Source organism: Ciconia boyciana, chromosome 7, assembly GCF_034638445.1.
Source record: "Ciconia boyciana chromosome 7, ASM3463844v1, whole genome shotgun sequence".
NCBI classification, from domain to species: Eukaryota; Metazoa; Chordata; class Aves; order Ciconiiformes; family Ciconiidae; genus Ciconia; species Ciconia boyciana.
In genome coordinates this window covers 22,940,358-22,965,367 of record NC_132940.1, presented here as the reverse complement: position 1 = coordinate 22,965,367, position 25,010 = coordinate 22,940,358, and the positions used below count along the sequence as shown (strand labels likewise).

Below are 25,010 nucleotides of genomic sequence, written 5' to 3'. Positions count from 1 at the left end.
TTGTGTCAAAGTAGGAGGGCAGCTGAGGAATGGATATAGTTTTGGCTAAGTTTATACTTCATACTTTTTTATACAGCTTTGTAGCAAAGATGGCAAATTGTGCTTTCTAATCTGGTTAGTTATAGTACGATACATACTTTGAAAGTAGCAGAACCCAGGAGGTGAAACTTAGAACCATATCTTAATGCAATGTAAGTCAATATAATGCTATTGACTCCAGGTCCAGGGGATCTGGTTTTTATAGAAGCCAAGCTTTGATCCTACATTTAGGAATGCCCAGCTTAGTGGTGACAGTGTTTCTAGCTGGGGTAACATTATACTAGGTATCAGTATTAGCATCAGCTACAGTTTCCTTCTCTTGGTGTTTGTTACTAGTCAAACTTGGACGCTTTGCTTCTCAGGATATGTTTGCATAACGCAATGCAATGCCTCTCAGCAGGATTTATTACCTCCACTGGACACCTTACTAAAGCAGTTATACAGCTTCCAGTACTCGTAGCTTAGACATCTTTGCATACCACTTCATTGTGCTGCACTGGTCATGTTTTCTTCACTTATATATGTATCACAGCATAAATCAAATTATCCAAATGCCCACCTGGGGTCTGGATAATGATGGCAGTGTTTTTAAAATCAGCCACCCTAGCATTTCTGTGTCTGATTTTTTTAAAAAAATTTTCTACCTCACCTGGTTTAAACATCCTAGGATTACCTATACACTAGCTGTAATATAAAAAAATCCTTTTTTTTTTGTTTTAATGCAAATAGGTTTTGTTTTCTTGTTCCCCCACCCCCCCAAGTTTCCAAGTTTCACATGTAGGTCTGATTTATATTGTTTCATATTGATTTATAACTCAGCATTCCAGGTACCCTACTCACAGTTTTCTTTACTCTTCCATGTGTTTTAGGGTCTGCCTGGCCCACCAGGTGAAAAGGGTGAAAATGGTGATGTGGGCCCAATGGTAAGACTTCTTCCCTATTGGTCACTGTGGAGGCCACAAATATCTTCTGTGCATTATTGTCTTTTCTCTGTAGCTCACAATTTGATAAGCTACTCCTGCATTTGGTGCCTGAGTATGAAACATTTTGTGTAACATAAATTCTCCCTGGGCTTTACTTTGCTTTCTCACATCTATCTCCTCGTCTTTAATATCAAGATTTATGTAACTTGAGAAAATACTCTGAAGAGTAGGTAGCAAAGCAGATGCTATGTGTGTCTGAGACAGGACAGTGGCAAGCAGGTTCAGGAAAGAAAGAGAAAAAGGAGAGACCGCTGCACCAGAGAGTTTGGAGCTGCTTTTCTGAAATTCAGGGCATTGTACCTTAGCTTCAGGTAATTGCAGGGCAGAAGATGGTAAACACTACTTGGCTATATTTACTCTGTTTCTCTGGGTAATCTTGAGATTACACTTTCCAACTGTTTACACTGTTGACAGAATGCCTTCTGGGCTGTTCCTGACTGAAATGCAAGCTATCTACAGTATACATTTACCTCCAACACCCTGTGCCAAGCCTGGATGCTTTATTATTGCCCATCTGTAGGCACCATGGTGCAGTACTGTCACATAGCTGTTACCAGACAGATAAGCTACTCCAGGGTCTTTGCACTGTGGAAGGGGTATGCAGGTAACCTGCAGGGAAAATACAGTGCAGGAAACCAATACTCAGGAGTCCTAAGCATCAGATCATTTCCAGCTCAGGTGCTGTATAACCTGGATCCCCTGTCACCTTGTGAACTCATGCAATGGACAGCAATCTGGCCCTGCTGTTTCTGTACCACTGCGAAGATTACAAGTCCTCTACAGATTGAGTATATTATTTTTCATTGGCCAAAAATGCCCCACTGGACTTATTCTTTATGATTGTAACTATATCAAATTGTCTCTTTGATACAGGGTCCACCTGGCCCTCCAGGTCCAAGAGGTCCCCAGGGTCCTAATGGAGCTGATGTAAGAATTAACCTTTTTTTTTTTCTCTCAGTAATTCAGTAATAAGCACTATATTTGGAATACCTATATTTGGGATAACTAACATCTTTTATCATTATAGGGTCCTCAAGGCCCCCCAGGCTCAATTGGCTCTGTTGGAGGTGTTGGTGAAAAGGTGAGTGTTGGTAATATCTTCCTAGTAAGAGAAAACATTGGAATAGGAATATAAATATAGATTTTGATTCTTCTTCAGAGCTATGTAGATATATTACAGTTCCGAAATATCCTTCATTGACCTAGTAATTGTTAATAGTGATCTAGCTATACTCCTAATGGCTGATTTACCATGGTTGGTCTTTTTAGTTCACATTTTACATCACAAAAACATTTAACAATCAGAGGAAAGAGCTTTGGAGTAGAAGACATAGTTTTCAGGTGAAGGATTAAAGTAAGATTATGGTGATTTCCTTAACTACATAGTTTGATGCCTACAGTAACAGTATTGGCTTCAAGTGTTTTTCACTTTATACTGGTGTAGCTTAGAATATCATATAGCCCTCTATCTGGAACGTTAAGAATATAAGCTATTATATAATGTATCAGTGGTAAACATATCTGTGAGGTGAAGCAGACCTGAAGCATCAATATGTATCTGTTCCTCATACAGATAGATACAGTTCCAGTAAAGTCAAAGATTTGAGGATGACTTGTGCTGGTTGAAAACCTGACTCAAGACTGATGCTATATGACATTCATTCATCAAAATTATTTTCATTGCTATTTTCAGTTCTCTATTCAGAAAATTTCCTACCAGTATATGGGGTGGGTTTTTTTTAAATTTCATATCTTACCCAAAGAACATGTCAAATAATATCTTCCTTTTTCTTAAAACAAAAATATTGTATGCAATAGACATAATGGCTTTTTTGTGTGATTTATTGGAATCACCAGTGTGAACTATTATAAAATGCTGAGCAAACACAAAGTTCAAAAGAGAGTCTCTTGAAATTCCTATTTATGTTTATTTTAACAAGTTAGATGACCTCAGCCATATCATGCGTGTAAGCCTAAAAGCATTTTGTTGTAATGTTACAGATTTAATATGAATTTTTTCTTTAACTTTGGATTTGGAAAGAAGGTTTTGAAAGGAGCGTAAGATGAAGGAAAGAGAATAGAAATATATTCCAGGCCACTGTATAAATAACTTATTGAGAAACTATGTAGATTGCTCTTGACTATTTAAACATTTGCCACAGAATATCATATGTATTCAATGAAACGCTGATGTCAATGAATCCTAGAAAAGACATCCCTAGGAATGTCAGTATTGCTAGTTTTTCAGAAAGCTCACAGTATTAATAACTTTTCAGAATGTGAAGCAAGTTTTCCATTTTTCTTCCTGTCCTATCAGATAATTAAATGCACAGGTACCTTTTCCCTCATCTTCCTCATACACTATTACTGAACTTCAGCACTTCAGAAGTCTTAACTTCTTCTCCCTTTCATTTATCCACATATTCTCTTTGACACAGTGTACCAGTACAAATCCATCAGATCCATGAATTTACAAGTAATGACTCAAGTACCAGGTCAATCAAAATCCCTTACATTTGTCATGATCCTCTTCTTGATTACTGTCCAAAAGCATGTCACTCCGCTTCACAGAGCTTTTAGATATTCTTTCTGTTCACAAGATAAGGAAGTTGCCATTGTTTTCCCAGGATCAATTGTATGACTAATAACAAAAAAAAAAAAAAAAGAAAATCTGCAGTTCATCTACAGTATCTCACAAGCTTCTTGTTCTTCTTGTTCCTCTATGATAACAAAAGATCTTTCTTATGATGCTCTTCAGTATTGTTGACATCTACCATAAAATTTTGGTTATGTGTCTAGTTTTGTCGCTAAAATTTCTTTTCTTTAAATAACCCTTCACTTACTTATATTAGGGCCATGTCAAAAGGAATCACCAACTTCTTATCAGTATGACCAAACTATTCTTTTAATAGAATCTTCAGATGTTTCATGATTTTTTCTACATGCCCGTCAAATAAATCACTTAACAGTGCTCTGGGATGTGGTGAAGAGAGTACTAGAATAACATAATATAATATATGGCTTGATGGAAAAATATGCTACTTTGTCTCCTTTCTTCATCTTTTGAGATCAAAGGGTACTGAGCCCAAGCAGATGAAAATATTAACTTTATACCGTATTTTTTTCATGGTAGCACTGTCATGTCTTAAGCTGACAGTGCTTCGTTGCATTCCCTGTTTCTTAGGATCTGAGCATCAACACACCTCTTCGTAGCAGTGGCATTCTTGTGTCTTCAATCTTTTTTACCCATAATTGCATAAGACATACAAAACATTATTTCCTCCTGCTTGACTGCATTATTAACAAGGATATTCCCTCTAATCTCCCAATTTTGTGACATTGTTCCTCTAGCCTGTCTTAAAAGAGAGCTTGACGTCATGAAGAGCTGCAGGATTTTTTTTTTCTCTCTGGGAAGAGTACCAAAAACATGTCTGAACGTAAGAGTTGGTAGAGATGGCAAAAAAGTTATTGGAAAAAGAGAGTCTGTATGTCAGTGGAATACAGAAAAAAATGGGCACTGTGGGAAGAAAAATTCTTCCTGTGACCACTAGGGTACTGAGAAAAACGATTATTATGAGAACGCTACATCCAGGGTAGCACCCATTATATTCACTGCTTTAAAAAAACCCCCACCTTATATAGTATTGTGGCCCATTGAAGTCAACAGGAATTTTGCCATTGGTTTCAATCACCTCTTTAATTTTTATTGTTTCATGATCAAATTATATTCCAGTCATTTTGTAAAAACATTGACTTATACTGAACTCCTTACTCCTTTGTTTCTCCCTGTGACTCTTCTATGTGATTTAGAATCCCTATTTGTGATAATCAGCCCATGTAATTTAATTCAAGAACATGAAATTCAGACTGTTTATCACTGGTTTTAATTTTTATTTCCTCTTGCTTATTTCCCATATTCTCTGCATTCACAGGGAGAAGCTTCCAAGTATGTTGTTTTGGAAGTTTTTATTTCCTCTAATTACTTTCCTCCTCCTTCTCAAGTTTTAGTACATGCCAGTTTTTCTCCTGCTTAGGACACCTTCCTTCTTAATTTCAGTTCCATTTAATGAGTTCTGCAAGCTTAGAAATCACAGAGTTGTTTTGTCAGAAGGAGTTCCCACAATGGGAGGACAGTTCACACTTTTAAACAAAACATGCATTTTCTCTTTTCCTTTTCTTCCCACATATATTTTCCCCAATGTTTTTCTTATTACGTCAGCATGCTTTGGCCTCTGCATCCCTTTCAGGAAAGAAATATCATACTACAGGTAATGCAATGCAGTGCTGATTGTAGAGTGTGGAAAAACATTTTGGAGTCCTCCCTGTCACTGTTGGGGAGTGAAATAGATTTGCTCACTTTCATATTTGAATGGTTAGACTAGGAGATATTTTGTCATTAATACTGGGGTTTCAAAGCCCCCTTATGTTCTGGCAAATTATAAACAATTTTTGTCACAGTGCCATGTATTTTTAACTAGCTTGTTGTTTCCTCTGCTGCACACACAAACGCCTAAATGTTCAAAGACATCTGCAGTACAAATGTGCATGTAGCTTTGCATTATTAATGCCTGTAACCTCCATGGAGCGGTCTAGAAGTCTTAAGACTTACACTCAACCAGAAGCACTTAAATCCAGCTTCCACCCAGAGATTATTCTTTTTGTTGTGCTTATAATTAAGAAAAAGTGGAAAAACAAAATGTACCAACACATGCTTATCTCTAATTTGATATCGAAGGCCTAACATGCTGGTATTCTAAACATCCAGTAAGTTGCTCATGACTTCTCAAAACTAGGCCTTAGATGTTTTACAACACCTAAGAATTTACAGCACAGAGAGGAAAAAGAGCAAGTAACATTAACCTCACACTTCTCTTCCAGAAAGGCTAACAATATAAATGTGCCTTTCTAATTTAGGCTAATCTGTGATAACTGGACTGAGTACTGTGCCATTCTTCCACCCTTTCTCCCTTCCACAGCATGTGTTAAACTGGAAGAGTCAATGAGTAATCCAAAATGAATGTCTGCACAACCTAAGCATTCTTTCTGTAGGCTCTCAGAATTTAAACCTGTTTTGCTATATGAAAAAGTCTGATGTTAGAAAACCACTAGACTCATCTGGGTTTATACTCCTTCCTATTATATCATTCTAAAATATTTTTTTAAATAGTACACTAATAAGGAGTCCAATGCAGTAAACAAGTGGAATCAATAGTTTACATGGTTAATCAGTCATTGATTTATACTGCAGATAGAAGTGAGAGGACAAAATCAATTGAGTATTCTGGCCCTAAGCTTAAAAACATGTCTGATAAGTTTGCACAGAGATCTTTATGTGTGCATATCATTTTTCCACACACCTGTGTGCAGCCAATTGCTAAGGTACTTAATCAAGATGTGTATATGACAGTTTATGCTACCTGAATATCTGTCCTAACAAATTACTTTTAAGAACTTTACATGACTCACTGACTGTGATCTCTTCTCATCCTTCTCCATCTCTCCAACATGCTTGTAAACGTAAGCCCTCCCAGAAAATTTGGCACAGCTTTAGAATTTCTCTCTTGATTAAATTTATCTCTGCACAGAGCCATAACATATATAACACAGTCACATATGCATACCTATGTGAAAAGGGATTGTCTTCTAGAGTCACAATTTTTCTCTTTTTTTCTGTTTTGTGAGGATGGCAAAAAGGAGAGAAAGTGTAACTGAATCCTTTTCACAACCCAGTCAGTTGCAAAGTTGCCTCTCATTCTTACAAAATAAATCACCACGTCCCAGAATTTAACCAAAAGGTGGCAGCCTTCCATCCACTATCTCTCTGTCTCTGTGCTTTGTATGGACAGTTGTCTAGAAATGGTCATAATAAGAAAAACAAAGGACTTTTAAACTACTGTCCTTAGCCTGATACAAATCATTCTGCTTGCTTAATCCAAGGAGTTTTTCAGAATTAGACATGTCCATGAAATAACATGACTCTCTGTAGTTTAGAATTCCTGTCTTTGCTTGTTGAAATTCTGTCAGAGGAAGGCTTTGCCTAAGAAAGACCACACTAACTTTTAAAAGATCTAACCTGATAACAAAAGAGGAAAAAAAATCCAGAGTTGGAATAAATCTGTTATTAGATCATAAAATCTATTTCCCAAAAGAACATGAGATATTTCCCATGGAGAAGGTGCATCGGATTCTGAATTAATACCATCCTTGCCAAAAATGCAAAGAAAGACAAGGGCACACAATAACCTACAGATTGCACAGTTTTTAGCTATAAATATGCACTCTGTAAATATATATCAGCTCAAATCTTCTCTATCAAAACATTGTTTAACTCCCTTAACAGCTGTCTAAAACAAGTACAACCGTCCATAGTTCCTAATATTTGGAATATAAAAATCAGTGTCAGAAAAAACAAGGACTGCATACAGGGAAGAGTCACATTTTTTAACAGAGCAATGATTTCAAAGTATTAATGTGAGATGAAACTTTAACTGGTCTCATCTTTCACAGATGCCCTTTAAGGGGAACATCTTGACATTTCCTAGACCTTCCAATTTTGCTGTCTTCCACACTGCTGCTTATTTGGGGAGTTACTATCCACAGAGCTCACACAGGCTGCCTGCATCTGCCAATTTCAACAGGCGTGCTATAGCAGAGACCCCTGAGATCCCAGGAGCACAATGTTCTCCCATTGTCCCCAAGTGTAGGTCAATATGTCAGAGAAAACCCATCTTTTCTCTTGTTGCATGATATAAAATGAAGATGTGTTTGTCAATGGGAAGGGTAAAGAGTGGATTACAAACCAAATGTGAATCATCATAAATTACAATATCATTTGGCAGAAAGGCAGAAAAAGAACTTACTCTCTGAGAAGCTTAGAAGGGGATTACACTGGCACAAGTGCTTGTCAGGCAAGACTTGGCACAATTAGCGTTCTTATGTCACTCAGTTAGTTAGTCCTGCAATGGGGACTACTGTTGAAGGGGTCTATATTGTGGACTGTGTTAGATATAATATATCTACTAACTTGAATAACATCAATTTGTTTGCTAATTCCAGACCTCATTCTCTGTTGCTACATAAATCTAATTTGCTTGATAGTAGACATGGACAAAAAACAATACTAATGACGCTGCAGATTCAGTAAACCCTGTGCAGAGGATAAGGAAGTGAAGATTATTAATTTTCCTAGAAAACATACTTAATGATTATTGATCTGAAGTATCCAGTAGACTTTTTTTTTTAAATAATGAATGCTGTATCACAGAAGCAAATTAATATTACATACTAAGAGGGATCATTGATTTTTAACATTACTGCAAATTTAAGTATGTCTAATAAAACATACCACAGTTTCTAAAGGCAAATTCACCCTTTAGAAGAGCCTTTTCTAAAGGACATTTTAATATTGCTCCTAAAATTGTGGTAATCTGTTAATTATCCTATTTTGGAATTCAGTTGGGTACTCAGATCTTCTTCCATTCATCTAATGTAATATTTACACTGGGCAAAATTCTGGATCCAGTGAGGTCATCGTGCTGCCATTAGCTTCTATGAAAAAGTGTTCAGTATCTACACCATAAGATTTGTTTAAAATTCATATTTTATGATTTATACTTTTATACTGTCCACGTGGAAATGACAGACACACATGTTGTATTAATTGAATTGTCATAGAATGAAGAGGGGCGTGCAGGTCATACAGGATAGGAAGGATACACAAATTTATTCCAAATCTGTGTTTGAGTTCAGTAGAGGGGATTGGGTGAAATGCATTTTCAGCACTGAAGTACTCTTGTTTATAGGCATAATTATTAGCAAGGTTCATTTGGTTTGGAAAAATATACATGTGGGGAAAAAAATCCCCCCAATAGCAGTTACATTGAGAAATCCTTTGGAATAAAAATATATAGTTCTTATCTCAGCACTCCATGACAATCACAAAGCAGATTCTGTTATCCTTTCACAGATTTGTGTGTCTGTGATGCTAATAGCTAAATATTCTACTAATGGAGTAGTTTTCTATAAAGGTTTATTTATCAGACCACTGAGCTAGAAAATAATCAGTCATAATAAACTTTAAAATGAACAATTGCAGAGACAGTCTTTGAGCCAGTACTGTGTATTAGCTCAAAAAGAGACCAAATTAACTTAAACATTCACTTAATAGTGTATAATCTTTGACTTGCACAGATTTTCTTCATATGGTGTCATCCTCAAAGCCATCTGCTTTACTAAACAATTTCTATCACCAGTAAATACATAGCGTACAACTTTGTGGCCTGTGGTGAAAGTTTTACTAACTGTTATGCTCTTATTTTATCCTCACATTTTTCTTTATATAATTTTTTATTCTAACTGTAGCTATAGAAATAATACCTTCACTCCATTGACATACATTTCCAATTAGCATGCTCTTATTTGTAGAAACTTGCTTCCAGGCAAAATGTATCTTCTAGAGAAAAAACATACACAGTCAATATACTTCTTTGGCTTTTCTGTGACTAGAAAGAAAGATGACAAACAGGAAATTTGCAATATATGGGATAATAAAGGGGAAGATCTTCCAAAGCCCAAAAGGAAGGTTAGTCTCCCTGGCTCTCTCTAAAATTTCAGATTCCGGTTCCGCAAAACCATATGTAACTCAACCCCCTTTAGGTAGACCAAATAAAAGACAGCTCCTGTAAGCTGTTCATTTGAATAAGCATGAGAAGAATATGTAATAACAGAAGTAAATTCATAGAAATATTCTCCCTAATGACTCATCAATTTATCCTCACACATTTACAGGGTGAACCTGGAGAAGCTGGTAACCCTGGACCTCCTGGAGAATCTGGAACATCTGTGAGTATTTTGGGTTTGTCTTATTATTAACCTTTATTACAGTGAACTAAGGTATCTTGTAGTGCTCACTTTAGAAAGCATTTAATCAGATTACTTGAGTACTTGTGTACATTTTCTTTAAACTTTCAGTGAAGAACTTACACCTTTAAAATGCAAGTTGTTTCCTTATAATTATAGCCACATCTTGTACTAACAGCTAGTGGACAAAGCTGAAGACTTCCTAAGTACCTATTTTTTCTTCCAAAAGTATTAACTTTGACATGCATGTTTTTCTCTCTGAATGCATTGATGCAAACTGGGTGCAGATGTTGGCACTTGACCTGACATTCACAGGTTTTCCAATCTGAGGCTGAGGTCCTAATTTCCCATTCACATGAGTAACATTGATGAGTAACATTGCCCAGGTCTGAAAAACAGTTTTGCCATTGTAACCTTTTATAGCCATTCAATTTCCAGATGACATTTTTGTGTTCATATGTTTTCTACAGGGTCCAAAAGGTGAAAGGGGAGAAAAAGGTGAGGCTGGTCCACCTGGAGCAGCTGGACCACCAGGTGCTAAAGGACCTCCAGGTGATGATGGGCCTAAGGGTAACCCAGTAAGTGAGCTTAATAATTTTAACACAAAGCACTGTGAAGCACTGCTGAAGTTGTGCTACATATAGAACTGTATATAATTTTCTACATTTGAACTAAATTCATTATATACTCCATAAAATAGGCTTAGTAGGCATGGAGGTGTTGGGTTGATGGTTGGACTAGATGATCCTAGAGGTCTTTTCCAACCTTAATGATTCTATGAAATATTTGTGATGATTGCTACCTGCTTGTCAATGGATGACACATTCCTTGGTTTTTTTCCTGATTTATCTAGGGCCCAGTTGGTTTTCCTGGAGATCCTGGTCCCCCTGGGGAACCTGGTCCAGCTGTAAGTATACTTAAAAAACAGTTTTAGGTCCTAATCTTGGTTTGCACTAAATTCTAGTTAACCCTGCCTCTTCCTTGTCTGGGGATGAGGTCTTGCCTGTAAGATCTGTTGCTTTTCTGTTCATATATTTCTTAAGGCTTAAAAATGGTTTAGAAATCTTTAAAAAGTTTTGAAAACTAGTTTGAAACTTAGGAAAATGCTCTGTGGAAAAATAGACCTCTTGTATTTGTATATGAAACTAAGTTACTTAATTTAGCTGAATTTTGTATTTTGTTTATTTTCCTGTGAATTTTGTAGGGTCAAGATGGTGTTGGTGGAGAGAAGGGTGAAGATGGTGATCCTGGTCAACCTGTGAGTTGTTTCTGTCATTTTATTTCAGCTGCATGTTCTCTCCTATGCTAAGAAAGTGTCTTTTGCTGAATCAGTGGTTTCTATACATTCATACTCTTAAAAATATTTTCTAAATGGATGTTTTTTCCATTATACTGAAAAATATCTATTTATTTCCTTGTAGAGATACAACTGCCCATGTTATAGTCACAATCAGAAGCAAGAGCTCAATTTCTTTTAGAAGTAGAAACAAATGATGTGTTAAGGATTTGTGCTGGAGCTGCTGAGGAGCACTAAAAATAGATCAACTCTGAGCATAAGAAAGGAATGCTGCAGACAAATAATCTTCACTAGCTGACCTGATCAAATTAAGCAAAGCCTTGATGCTTCTCCTTCAAGAAAGCTAAGAAGTGTCTGAGCAATACCCATATTAAGCATCAAAGTTCTTATATTTCTGTAATTCCCATATTAAACTATAATTTATTTTTTTTATTGCAAAAAGATAGGGTTTCCATTTTGGAACATCTCTTTCTAGCTCTGGAAGTTCTGATTATCAGGGAATTATCCTATACAGTACAGTTTGAAAATAAAAAATGCTATGTTTTAGCATTTTTGAATGTATGTTCAAACAATATATGAACATATGTTTAGAAGTAAGTTATAAACTGGGTTTACCTGCAAACTACAGGAAGTTAGTATCTGTACATCTTACTTAACAGTAAGTACTTTTAGAGTGTTGTGTTCCTGAAGAAAAGCTTATCAAACTGATCAGCAACCCTGAAATATTTAAGAGTATCAGAGTTTACCAAGATGGAGTAGCCAAATGGCTATCAGTGCACAAATGATTTTTCAAGAGAAAGCCACCCACGGGGCAGCTAACTGACAGATGTAAGTGAAAAATTTTAGCAAAAGTAACAACTTCAGCACCTGAGAAAGCACAAAACTTCATAATGGAGTTAGGCAGTAGGCTAAGACTGTGTGTTACTTCTGTGCAGCCACTTTCTGGTCTGAAATGTTTTGTTGCAATCAGGAAGAGAAAAATAGAACGGTTGCATTTTGTACAGTAACAAAAGCTGTTACAAATTTCAAAAAACCACCCTAAGAAAGGATTTGTTGAATAAGCAGGTATACTTCTCTGTGTGTATTTATGGTACAAACTTTCTGTCCATTGAAAGGGGCCAACATATTGCAGATGTTTGTTGCATTTACTAAAGATATTAACTTTATCCTTTGTTACCACTGAGCTTATAATTTTCCATTGCAGGGTCCACCAGGTCCTTCAGGTGAAGCTGGCCCACCTGGTCCACCTGGAAAAAGAGTAAGTAATTTCTCATTTTCTCTTGTACGTTTCTCTTTCTGAGACACTATGTTCTAGAGAATTTCAGCTACTTGTTTTCCATGTTGTGAGACTCATATATGATGTTTGAAGTTTCTTTTAAGTATGGGAGAAATGAAAAAATGGGAACAGCAGGGAAAACCCTTTAACATGGGCTACATGGAACATGGGAACAAAAATACCTAGGGAAGAATGTTTGCCTTATCTATAAATGTGCTTTTTCTTTTCACCCAAGTGAATTCAGTGTCTGCTGCTAATAGGAGTGAGTGATTATGAGAGTAATACAAGACATCATCCTTAGGCACCCGACTTCTGGCAGGGAGCAGGAAGAATATGTCTGCTTTGGTGTCTTTAGCCTCTGAAATAAAATAATTTCAATGCAGCTTTTGTGCAAATCTATGTCATCTCCTCTGCATGCAAAATTAACAAGCAGACATTTCTGTAACTTATGAAGCCATTCCATTATTTCTAAAGTCTTTGAAGCTTCACAGGCTTTACAAATATAGCTAATCAAAACCAGTAAATAATGTTACACTTACAGAACTGTAGTAGATGCATCAACCTTTAGGTCTGCTTCAGAGAGCAATTAGATGCAGTTTTTAAACTTTAAAAATCAAGGGAGGGGGCATCATTAAATGTAAAGTGAGAGCTATTTAACAAAATGTGTTAAATTGCTCTATTTAATAGGCTTGAGTGAACTGACATGCCTAATTAGTTTTATCTATTTTACACAATAATCGATTTGCTCCACCAACTTGCAAAACATTTATAATACTGTAAATGATTATGGTAGCATTAGCAACCTTATCACTAGAACTGAAATATGTCTCTGTTGAATATTAGCAATTAGTATGTTTGTTTGACATCAGATTAGAACTTCCTGCTTTATTATACAGAAAGGCAGTAGCTCATTCCTAACAGATCGGATATATTGTATCTGATTGTACCTAGACAAAAAAACACTTTAGAAACACAAATATCACGTCACCTGTGGCTTGACACATTTCCAATTTAGGGAAAATGTATGGCTTAATATTGCCAAGTAATCCCATTCCTAAATTCTGAAGAAAACATTTTGTAGAATCAGATTCTACATTACCTGAGTACCTGAATGTTTCAAGCTTGTAGAGAGTCTGTATTGTATTGATATTATACCAGAGAGAAACAGTGAAGGATTGAACACTTCATACTTTGCTGTCAGAATGAACGTACAACTGGTGAAAACTAATGAAGAGCATTTTTATGGTAGAATCAATTTCAACTGAAAGCCCTAACAAGTGTCTTTTCATCCAGATTAAGAAGGACATACCATTTCAGTAGTAATAACACTGTCTATGGAGGTGCAGCTCTGGCTATACTACTAGAAAGCGACATTCCACCCCATTTTTTGTTTTTCTGTCTCTGAAATGACAAGCTGGCAGAGCTCAGGATTCATACCTTTAAATCTAGTCCCTTGAACTCCTCAACTGTACAGTCTCCTTATTTATTCTGTTACTCATTTTCATTCCCCTCTTCCCCTGTATTTTGGAACTGACCTGAACTCAGTTTCACTGCCTGGTCTTATGAAATTATGTTTATTAGCAGGTTTCAGAGTTTTGAGCAATCTGTGTCTAGTATTGCCGGTTACAAAGAGGTTCCCCCAGCTTTCCCTGGGAAGCAAATTCTAGTGAAAGACAAGGACATAGAGTTTTCCCATTGTATCTAAGAGGCTTCAGCTACAGACACATACTTACAGTGACATTCAACTAGCAAGTGAAGGCCAAGAATAAACTATTTTTCCTAGGTATTGATGGGTAACAGCAATAGGATTACTATTAGTTGGTGAGATAAGCAAATACCAAAACTGTTTTACTGTGGTGCTCTAAAGGCTTTGACAATAAGTACCAGAGCCTTGCAGACTGAGCAAGGGTCTCATGGACAAGCAATATGGTGAATTTCTTTTAAGAAATACCACTTAGGAAGTACATGTCAGAACAATAAGCCTGTTCCCGATTCCTACTCGGAAAAGGTAAAATTGACTAGGCATGCTAATGACCACTTAGTTCAAGTCTAAATCAAAATAAAAGGTTAAATCTATGGATGAAACAAAAATGGATCATTAGAGAATCCACAAAATGTGTACCCTAATATATTACTTTTCAGACCTAACAATTGCTCTTTCAAAAAATATTTCCACCACTGCCTTTCAGAAAGTCCTAATACCACAGATACACTGGTCTCTCCCTTATAAAACTGAAAGTATCTTCACAATGAAGTCCTATATTCAGATGAATGACTAGATTAAATATATATATTTATAGGCCAAAACCATCATCTACGAAGGGCAAACTTTGTTACAGTCATTGATAAAGTCTCTCAAAGTGATTACATATATTCTTATATTTTTAAAATTTTCATTAAATCATAATTAATATTTTACAGATCCTGACTTCTGAAATGATCTGTGCGTGTACCAGATCAGATAAATACATGCTCAGAAGGCTTTATACATCTATGTAGTTATGGTGCAAGTAATCATAGTAATTGCACATGCAAATCTAGCATGGATTTGTGCACATACTGTTTAGAAAATTAGAGCTATGAAATCTATCACGGGAAACATAGCTGAAGTGATTTTATCATTAACAAATGGAAGACCAGATTCTCCAGTTCAGTGCAAGAGAGGATCAATGCCCAAAACACCAACTGATTTAAAAATACATATTAATTGGATCAGACTTTCAGGGACTAGTTTAGTATTGACTAAACTCTATTTTTGAATTCAGTGATAAAATGCCCTGTAATGAATTTTAAAAATAGTAATTCTTTTAAACAGTATCTTGTCAATGAAGTGAAGGACTATGCTCAATATTTCCTATACACAAGAATATATATATACACCTTGCTTTACTTGGGATAGTCAAGACAGGTTTTTATTCTGTATAAATTCTGTCTTGGTTTATAACTTTTAATAAGAGAAGATACTAACAACAAAAATATAGCAGTAAATGTTGGAAGGATTTGGAGAAAACATATTTCCCTTGGTTTAAAAAAGTTTTCTTATACTTGATAACCCCCAAAAAGGATATAGTTCTAAAATAAAAGGAGTGTACTCAGAAGCATTTCCTACTCTTTCTTAGGCAGAAATAGTCAGCTAATGCAATACTGATTGCAGAATGTGAATGAGAATTGTGTAGAAGTAAAAGCATGTCAGAATTGTTATTGAAGTCAAACAGAAAACGAAGTTATCAATTGAATAATATACATTTTATATATATGTTCTGTCATAACTATAGATGGGAAAACTTGAGCAATAAACTATAATATTTTACTGCTAAACTTAGAGTTCTAGTCAGCCAATGCTAACAGTTTTGTATCACCTTTCTGAAGAATGCTTAGCAGCAGTTAAATATAGTGTTTCAAAAAATTATATTTTTATGTTAAGCCATCAAAGCCTTATGATGCAAATGAAAGAACTTTTAAAGTAAACTTATACTATTTAAAGAAATCTGTTATAGCTACTTGAAAAATTGATCAACTTTCCTAGTATTCCTGATTCAACATAGCCTACAGGCTTGCTAGGAAACATGCATTTGTTTCAGTTTGCAGATTTCAGTGCCCATTTAAGGACCTTGCCAAATCAAGACTTCAGAGGCTAGACACAATGGCTACCACTTCATCGGCTGTCATATTTACTTTAAATTTATAAAAATATCCAGCACAATAGGCTTTTTGGTAGAAGTAGCCCACAGCAGATCACTGAATTAACTTCTTAGCTATCCAGGACCCAACTCTAGCCTTACCAGTTCTGTCTGATTTGAGAATGGCTGCTCTTCATCAGGACGTCTTCCTCTCACTGTGGGCTTTCCATCATCAAATCCCTTGACAAGTTCTCCATTGATGGAAATCAGCCTGGATTCTCTAGAAAACTTGAGGCATTATGTGTATGTACATTACATTCCAAGCTGAACAGACAAATAGTCTAGTACAGCTTTGGGACTAGGAACCCCTTTTCTAATTCTTTTCCCATTATATGCATGTTAAACATTTATATTGCCGTCTGAATTTCTCTGTCTGCAAAAAGAGAAGAATGAAACTTGCCAACCTCACAGACAGATGTGGGTTCCGAAGTGTTCTTAAATGTTCTGAAGACAAAAACTGCGTTATAAAGTTAACTTTATTGTTGGAGCAATCTAAGACAACCAAGGAGTTCACAAATTGCTATGGGCTTGTCAGTGAGAGTTCTCAGCTGTACAGCTTTCCTGTTGCTCATAATAGCATTAGTATTGACCAACAGCATACTGTGTGAAGACTGCGTTTCTGAAGAAGTGTAGTGTTTCCAGCTCTCCTTCCAATGTAGGAGATAAGTGAATTGTGATCAATGAGAACTGGAACATCTCAAAAGGCCTCCTGATCCAATGCCTGCTTATCTAGAAATGTAGATACAAAGACTAAATCACTCTACAGTTATGTTGTTACTATTTTTTTCTGAAACTTAATTCTTTGCACATACTTTTGGGATTTTTTTTTTTTTTTTCCCCATAGAGCACTGGGTAATATCTCTAGTTTGAACTAATTGATTTCTATCTGACAAATGTTAAATATAGCATGAGGAAAAGACACCATCAAACAACATTTATTCTTAAAACAAATAACATATACAATCAATAAAAATCAACACAGGTAGTACTTCTTGCTTATGTTCCTCTCGATCTTTCAGTGTGCTAGGCCCTTCAGCTGTGTTTTCTGCTGTTTGGCTGTTTTCTTTATTAGAGTCAATTAAATGTCTAGATCACATACGTGTGAGGCTCCATATATCAATCTAAAAATGACAGAATTTAAAGTGCAAGACTAGGATACATTTTTGTTCTAAACTGGAGGGCATACTGTCTGCTTTCAATACAAGAACAGATGTCAATACTGCAACAAAGCTGGCCTCTACATTTTGAGAAGCAAAAGTTTATTTGGTTAGTTGCCTTTATATACAAAGTTGAATAACTTAGAAAAAAAGGAAGTGTTTCTAGGAAGGAGATTTTTTCCATTTTGGCTATGGCGTCATGCTGCCTCAGCAGGGTACACACACCAGTTAAAAATTAAGCCGATTTTCTCTATTGATTGAAAATGCACAGAACACCTAACAATACTGCAGGTTCCTATCTTAAGAGACTGATGAAATGTGGTAATAGTTTTCTGTGTTGGAAATCATGTTTTTAGTCAGATGACAGGCAGCTATAAACAACAGCTTAAATTATTTTAATGAAATTATGAAATATGGAAGAGCAGACAAAAATGTCCAATACGTTCACATAACAAAAACTGAAGACAAGTTTGTTTCTGTATGAGTTCTTTTGTCTTCTCAGTTCTGCCTAAAATGTATCAGGCAGTATGTCCAAACTTGAAGTGTAATGATCATAAAAATCAGCACGGTAGCCAGGGTGGTGAGGGTGGGGAGCCATGCATTAGTTTAAAATTATTGTTATTGAGATCTTTTCTGTCAGTTAAAATTTACCAGACACTCCAACAACTCAAGTGTAGGAAGGTGAAATAAATAATAATTAGCAGTCTTTCTCTGTGGAAGCACCGTGTGTGCCATGCCAGCAATCACTGCCTGTTAGAAAGAGCAGTTCATTTAGCTGCTTTGTGTTTGGTGCAGCATTGGCACTGTTTGATAATGAATGAGCCCCCTTTGTTTAGCAATCATGATTCATTGTATTTGTAATTTAGCGATCACAATGTTTTTAGCCCTGCTAATTCAAGTTGCAGCTGCATTTCTAGATTATGCAGAGACCATATTTCTCAAATACAAACTACCACACTCAACCCTTTTCAGTTTCTTAGGTAGGGTAGACTATCATCCATAAGGGAACTTGAGTAAAAGGAATTTTCAAGCAGTAAAGACAATGGGCATGTAAATTAATTCATTTAAGAAAAAAAAGTCCTGTTTCTAAAATGTTCCTGAGTTTATTTATAGACCTGCTAATCATTTTTCTTGTTATCACTGCAAACTGCGATCCACCCAACCAGTTACAACCTACACAAGGGGTATATGCATCAGAGATGATTATTGGAACAGTAGTGTTTTAAATTTCTTCCTGTTTCAAAGAGTCAGCAATTGGACCACACTAGCTTCTCTGTATTTTGAAGAGGTAAAACTAAGTCGTTTACCACTTACAGCTCTTAAAAATACCAAAGAAAACAACCTGTTGATACCCACAACAAATGACAGAAGTCCAGTGTGGGTAATTTAATTCATTTTGCATTACCTTTGATGGAAAGCCTGAACTATCTCTGTTGGCCAAAAGGTTCATACAGTACTGCAGATGTTCAGTTCCACCCTGGAGAAAGCTTAATTTCAGAAGCAAATGAATGATCTTAATATACTTCTATGTAAATAGTTATAAAATGAATGTAAATTTCCAGGAATTAAATTAAAACTGGTGGAGTTGCTCAAGGTATGTGCCAATAGTAGTGGATGGTGAAATATATCAGGCTATAAAAAGTTTGGGCTACATTCAACTCTAGTATAAAAAATTGCTGTTAGGTCAAACTGTTCTAAAGCCCTGAGCTCACAAAGCATGCAGGTAGATGCTTGACTGGAAGAACAGTTCTTGTCTGTAAAATTAAGAACGTGTTTTAGTGCTTTACTTTTAGGGGCCCGCATTTTTTTGTCTATTGTTATGAAGTAAAAAGCAGTAAATAAATGGAAGTGATTGAATTTTTCTTGTTGCTGGTCCTTAGAACATTTTTTTTAATTTCTACATAACAAACGGCTTGTTGCATTAATGAACAGATGAGTCTTAGTGAGTAAGTTTTATAGATTCAGAAAATCACCTTGCATTTGATCATAGTCACTTTTCTTTCCTCTTGCTGTAAGCTGCTCATTGGTTGGCAAGAAATAGCTACTTGTAAGAAAGACATTTCCCAGGCTAAAAATTAACCTTGCAGGAAAACAGGTGGTCCATTATCTTGAGTGCCTCTTTTCTAAACTAAGTGTGTATATAAGAGAAACATTTTCAAAGAGTACATTAGATTCTAGATACTGCTCTGTTCATAACTGAAGCTGTGAATATTAATTCCCTGACCTGAAAATCAGCCCGTAATGTTTTGGAGGAGAAAAATATGTTTTTATTTTTCACTGAAACCTTAAGAAAATGAACGATGGGTGACATCAGCAATAGGTAGTCACAGTGCTGCCAGATGACTGCGACTCCTGTTTTGTGGCCTTCACCTGAACCTTATCCCATCTCTACGTCCTTCTGCAGTACCGAGTTCTATCTTCTTAGTCAAACAGAGCTTTTGTAGAGCAATAGCAGGAAACCTGATACCAAGACCTATTTGTAGTCAGTGTGTCTATTTCATTCCTTACAACCTCCAGTCATGTGATTTTTTTTTTTTCTTTCATATTTACTGGATAATATTAAGACATGTATGGATTTTTGGCTGTCCAAATGTAACCAAAAAGGCTTACTGAGCCCATCCTTGACTTAGGGAATAAAGAAGTACATGCCATTCTGTGTACTGTAGAATGACAGGCCCTTTTGGAATCAGTGGATAAACTACAGTGAATAGACAGAAGTCAATGCAAAGCAAGTTTAAAACTGTTATTGTATATGTAAATTAGTATTGTTCTTTTCCTTTTATATCCTTTTGATTTCCTTTTGATTTTTTCCAAGCTGTTTATTTGTTTTTAACCTCATCATATCAGAGGTGTTAGGTGAGATATATTCTTTCTATATATTCTATATATTCTTAGATATTCTAAAATCCCAGAAAAATTTATAAAGGGAAAAAGAGCTGATATGACAGATTAGGATTTTTATCCTGTGAATAAAATGTCAAGAAAGAAATCTAATGTTCTTTTGTTAACATTTACTACTTATTAATACAGAGGAAATTGCACTCTCAGAATTTTTTCACTGGTAATATTTTAGAAAACTGAGATTATGAGCTCAGTCTCCATCTTTTACAGGGACCTCCTGGAGCAACTGGTGCTGAAGGCAGACAAGGTGAAAAAGGTGCAAAGGTAATACATTCAAGATTTTTTTCTGGAGCATGGAAATGTAAACTATATATAAATGAAAAGTAAAGTGCTTATCATGCACTGAGTGTGAAACTTATAAAAGTAATAATAAGTAAACTGTAAAATTCAAATTAAGACCCAGAATTAGTAGCAATACATAATGGAGTACATGGTGGACTCTTACCAGTGCAGGCCCAAATTAGCTCACCCCTGCAGAAAAGCAAGATGAACATGCTTTGCGGGCACCACATCTTTATATGAAGCTATCAAAATTTTGTTCAGAAAACCATCCTGTGCAGAACACTGTTTTAGAATAGCTTTTAAAAAATGGAGCGAGGAAACTTTGCTCTCACTTTACAGCTTGTATACCCCTACAGTGCCAAGCTTAGTCAGCTCTTCCTCTCTGACCTGTTGCTTATGTTCTTTCTAGGGTGAACCTGGTGCAGAAGGGGCTCCTGGAAAAACAGGTCCAGTTGGTCCACAGGGACCTGCAGGAAAACCTGGCCCAGAGGGTCTCCGGGGCATTCCTGGCCCTGTGGTAAGTAAGCAGAGCATATAATAATATTTTAAATGTTGCATTTCTTGTATAACCTCTGGTAAAGGAAACTTTATGTTTTTTCTAGGGAGAACAAGGTCTACCTGGAGCACCAGGTCAGGATGGCCCTCCTGGGCCTCTGGTGAGTACCCTTCCTTTCAGTGCCAAAACAGAAGAAGCACCCTTTAAAATATACCATTAACGTGTCTGTGCATTTACAGAAAAATGAATGTTCAAGTCAGTTCTTAGCACAAAGTCACTGTTTTTCTGTGCTGGTAAAATCTGATACACGACTGCCTTCATTTTACTGCTCTCCTTTAGTAGGCAGCTGTGCTGAACGCTGCTGAGTTATACCAGGTAAAAGGTGGAATAAGGCAGTGTAAAACCCAATTCTTGAAATCCCTTGAATAGAATTAAAAATAAAAATAAAATGAATGAAACTTACAGTCAAAAAATCTACTTCTGTCCCCACATCAGCAAAGCTTAATACCTTAAACCATTTTGTTTCCTTAGCAGTCATAAATTTTGTACATCCATTGGTTTTATTGACTGCTAGTTTAGGAAAACATTATTCACAGGGTAAAAGTTTAGATCATATCTGTTCCTTAGAGAAAGAAAAAATTAAATCAGAAGTCGGGCCAAAAGGGGACTTCTACCAAAGAAGAAAACATGCTAGTTTCATAAAAACGAGCATGTCTGTTCATTGTGGCAGTACCAGAAAATATAATCCATGACCAAAGTGTTTAAAAGGGTCTGAATGAACCAAGCTCCCAGTTTCTAGGGCACCTAGGGCATACCACAGTTCTGCTCTGTGTTAATAACACGATTAAAGCAAGGGAAGCTTATAGATGACATATTATCAAATTGTATCATTGCTTCTATTTACGCTTGCTATTTTAGTGCATTTTTTCTAACAAGCTGAAAAAACAGCACTGTGAGCACAAGTTGCACAGTATTGGTGTTCTTATTCAGCATTATGTGGAGAAATTCAAATCTAAACTATATGGCCAGCAGGTTAATTCTTTACATGTCAAGCAAAGGTGATCCAATTTAGTGGAAAGATCTCGTATCCCTTGCTCTCCAAACTCACTGAAGTAGAGTTCACCTCTATTATCACAGTTTTGAGTGACACATTGGGAATAAAAAGCTTCGAAACAAAACACGGACTATTGTAGTTTGGTGGAAAAAAAATAAACAAGTCTTACACTCTCAAGGCATTTTACAGTTTGCAAGTAGTGTTATCACATCCTAAGTAAAATCCACTCTGTTATTTTGGCCAGAAGATTAACTATGCCAACATATACAATCAGATTACTTTAGGAGAATAGGGCAATAAGGAGCTATCCTCTACTTCAGAAATTATGTGGTTCCTAAAGGGGAAAAGGAAGGCTGTGAGTAGGAAGTGTGAAGGAAATCCTCTGTTCCTTTTCCTATATGGATTTAGAGGATACAAAGGATATGGGTCCTTGGGTAGCCTTAGTACTGAAAGTTTTTGCACTTAAGCTATATATGTGAACTCAAAATCTTTCCAAAGAGCAGTGCTGCCTCCCCAGTGAGAACTCAGGGTCTGTACATCAGCTATAAAATTTCTGTATCAGACTTTTCCAGTATATAAAAATGAAAGTGGAAAAATGGGGAATTTAAACTGAAATGCTGCATAAATTAAGACTTTTACCCTAAACAAATCTTTCATGTTCATGTGCATATGTGAACATGAGCAACTGCCTTTTCTTTCATTGACTGAAACACTTTCATGAGTGAAAGTATTTTGGTAACTATTTACCTTTCCAAAAATGTTCCAAACATGCAATTTCTTAACCTATAAGCAACGAGTTTCAGAAAATATATTTTTATGCCCCACACACTAGAAAGATTCCACACACCCCACCCCACCCCCCCCATGAACAGTGATCTGGTGCATAGGTATATCTATCGATCACTTCTGTGTATATAATTATAGATGGTATTACAATGGCACCTACATATAATTTTCTTTGTCCCTTAGAAAACAATAATGAGCAAGCAAATAATGTGCCGACGAAACCTTACACTATAGCTCCTTGTTGCCCTTCATTTTAACATTCTACTAAATGGACATAAATAAATAAGCCCATAATAAAAAACTCTCCTCTCCAAAGAGTTTATGATGGGGCCACCACCATAGTTTTTAAACGATGTGCCCAATTTACAAATAAAATGCACCAGGGAACTGAAAACTGATCTCCTCAGTTACAATTCTGTGCCGAAATCTAAAAGCCAATAAACAATTATTCAGCAATAATAAGCATCCCCTTCCCACATGTCAGTCACCAGAAGCCTCCAAATACATAATCAAAAGATCTCTTTTCCAACATTTGAGAGCTTAAAAATTCAATTCAAATCTGAAGCTGAGTATTAATGAACTATATGCTCCCAAATGCACAGGCTTCCTGTCAGCTCAACAAGAACTTGTTTTAGATGCATTGCTCTAACTTAAACTTTATTTTGGATTTTAAGAAAGTAAAGTTTGTACGTAAAAGTTGCTGAGGTTAGTTCTCCCTTCTTCCCCTCCGTCCCTCCGCAGTAGATTGCTATCAGGAGAAGAATATGAAAGCAGATTTGCAGTAGAGCACAACACACTGCAGGTGAAAATGTCTGATTCTGTATTCCAAAAGCTTAAAAAATTCACTTTTCATTCATGAATTATGTATTTGCCTAGGCTTTTGCATCTAATGATACCCTGAAGTAGAGATGGAAAGGATACCCACAGAATAATATTTTGTACATGAAGTGTTATGGCACTTTTGACTCTGTGCCAGGTTGAAAAGGTCACTTACTACTGCTATCCATATCATAACTTTGCAGATGTCCACCACCAGCAGGAGACTAGTAGTGATGAGATACTGACTTAGTCTAGCAGCTCTACACCTAATGCATACATGTTCAGTGTGAGATTAATAGCCTCTGAGAAATGAATGCCTTTTCTGTGCTTGCATATGTACCGCATGGCCTGAATTCTTCACCTCATTCTGTACAAATTACACAAAACCAGCACTGCCATTCCTATGAACCTCAGAAGATTTCTGAAATCCCTCAAAATTCTTCTAAAATTATAAATAAGCATTAAAATAATTTAAAAAAAAAAAAAAGCTGGAGAAAAAACAAACCAAGGAGATTTTAACAAGCTTCATATATAATCTTTTTCTGTGTCATCTATCCAGCTATATTTTTGACTATTGGTAAAATAGTATCTTTAATGGATTGCTCTTATGACCCCAGTAAAGATAAAAAAAACCACTGTCAGCGAAAAGAAGCTTGTGTCAAGTTATAACACAATTATTCAGTGGTTTTTGCAAGGGATGTGCAGAAAGTAAGACCTATCCACGTGAATGTGTTTATCCTTCGTAGTAGTTTCCCAGGTAGCAACACTGCAATGGATTTTTCCAATAGATTCTCTAAGCATTAGCTTACATTGGAATTGGAACCACCTGAAAAAAATGAGTGTTTTGGGTTGTCCCCTCCCCACACCCACTCCAAAAATATGGAAGGGCTTGTAGAATGGTTCTGTTGACCCTATGTTGGTTGTTCACGGCTCTGTCTCCTGCCCCAGCATGTTTCTGTTTACAGAAATCTAGCTTCATGGAGTAATGTTTAGGGACAACTGCAAATCAAACTTAGAATAAAGAGCATTTCTTACTCAGTTTCATAAAGTAACGTATGTTGTTACTTTGCTGCAGAAAGGATGGCTTGTAAGTGCAAATTTAAAATTGTAAGCTGCTTATATGATGTGAACCATGTAAGTACCTAAAAAGGTATCAGTTTAACATCTCTGCAAGGTAGGGGTATTATCCCTATGCAACAAATGAGGAGTGGAGGCCCAAAGAGACTAAGGCAGTTCCTAAAAGCATTTAGGATTGCCCAGACTAGTATAGCAAAACCTAAGTAATTTGTGTAACTAATCACATCTACAAAAGTGATGAAGGACCATAAGCTTGTACATGTCAGTGGAGCTAGCACACTTAATGTGATCTATCACATTAAGT

General features: G+C 36.1%; 1 protein-coding gene across 3 annotated transcripts in view; it reads left to right on the top strand.

The window, feature by feature from the left end:
* COL11A1 (collagen type XI alpha 1 chain) overlaps window positions 1–25,010 on the top strand; it is a 163,475-nt gene that overhangs the window by 127,065 nt on the left and 11,400 nt on the right. For all 3 annotated transcript variants that reach the window (XM_072868974.1, XM_072868973.1, XM_072868972.1), the window contains 11 exons: window positions 909–962; window positions 1,896–1,949; window positions 2,050–2,103; window positions 9,810–9,863; window positions 10,352–10,459; window positions 10,735–10,788; window positions 11,086–11,139; window positions 12,383–12,436; window positions 20,403–20,456; window positions 20,884–20,991; window positions 21,077–21,130. In XM_072868974.1, the coding sequence (XP_072725075.1) occupies window positions 909–962; window positions 1,896–1,949; window positions 2,050–2,103; window positions 9,810–9,863; window positions 10,352–10,459; window positions 10,735–10,788; window positions 11,086–11,139; window positions 12,383–12,436; window positions 20,403–20,456; window positions 20,884–20,991; window positions 21,077–21,130 (702 nt within the window). The remainder of the gene's footprint in view (window positions 1–908; window positions 963–1,895; window positions 1,950–2,049; window positions 2,104–9,809; window positions 9,864–10,351; window positions 10,460–10,734; window positions 10,789–11,085; window positions 11,140–12,382; window positions 12,437–20,402; window positions 20,457–20,883; window positions 20,992–21,076; window positions 21,131–25,010) is intronic.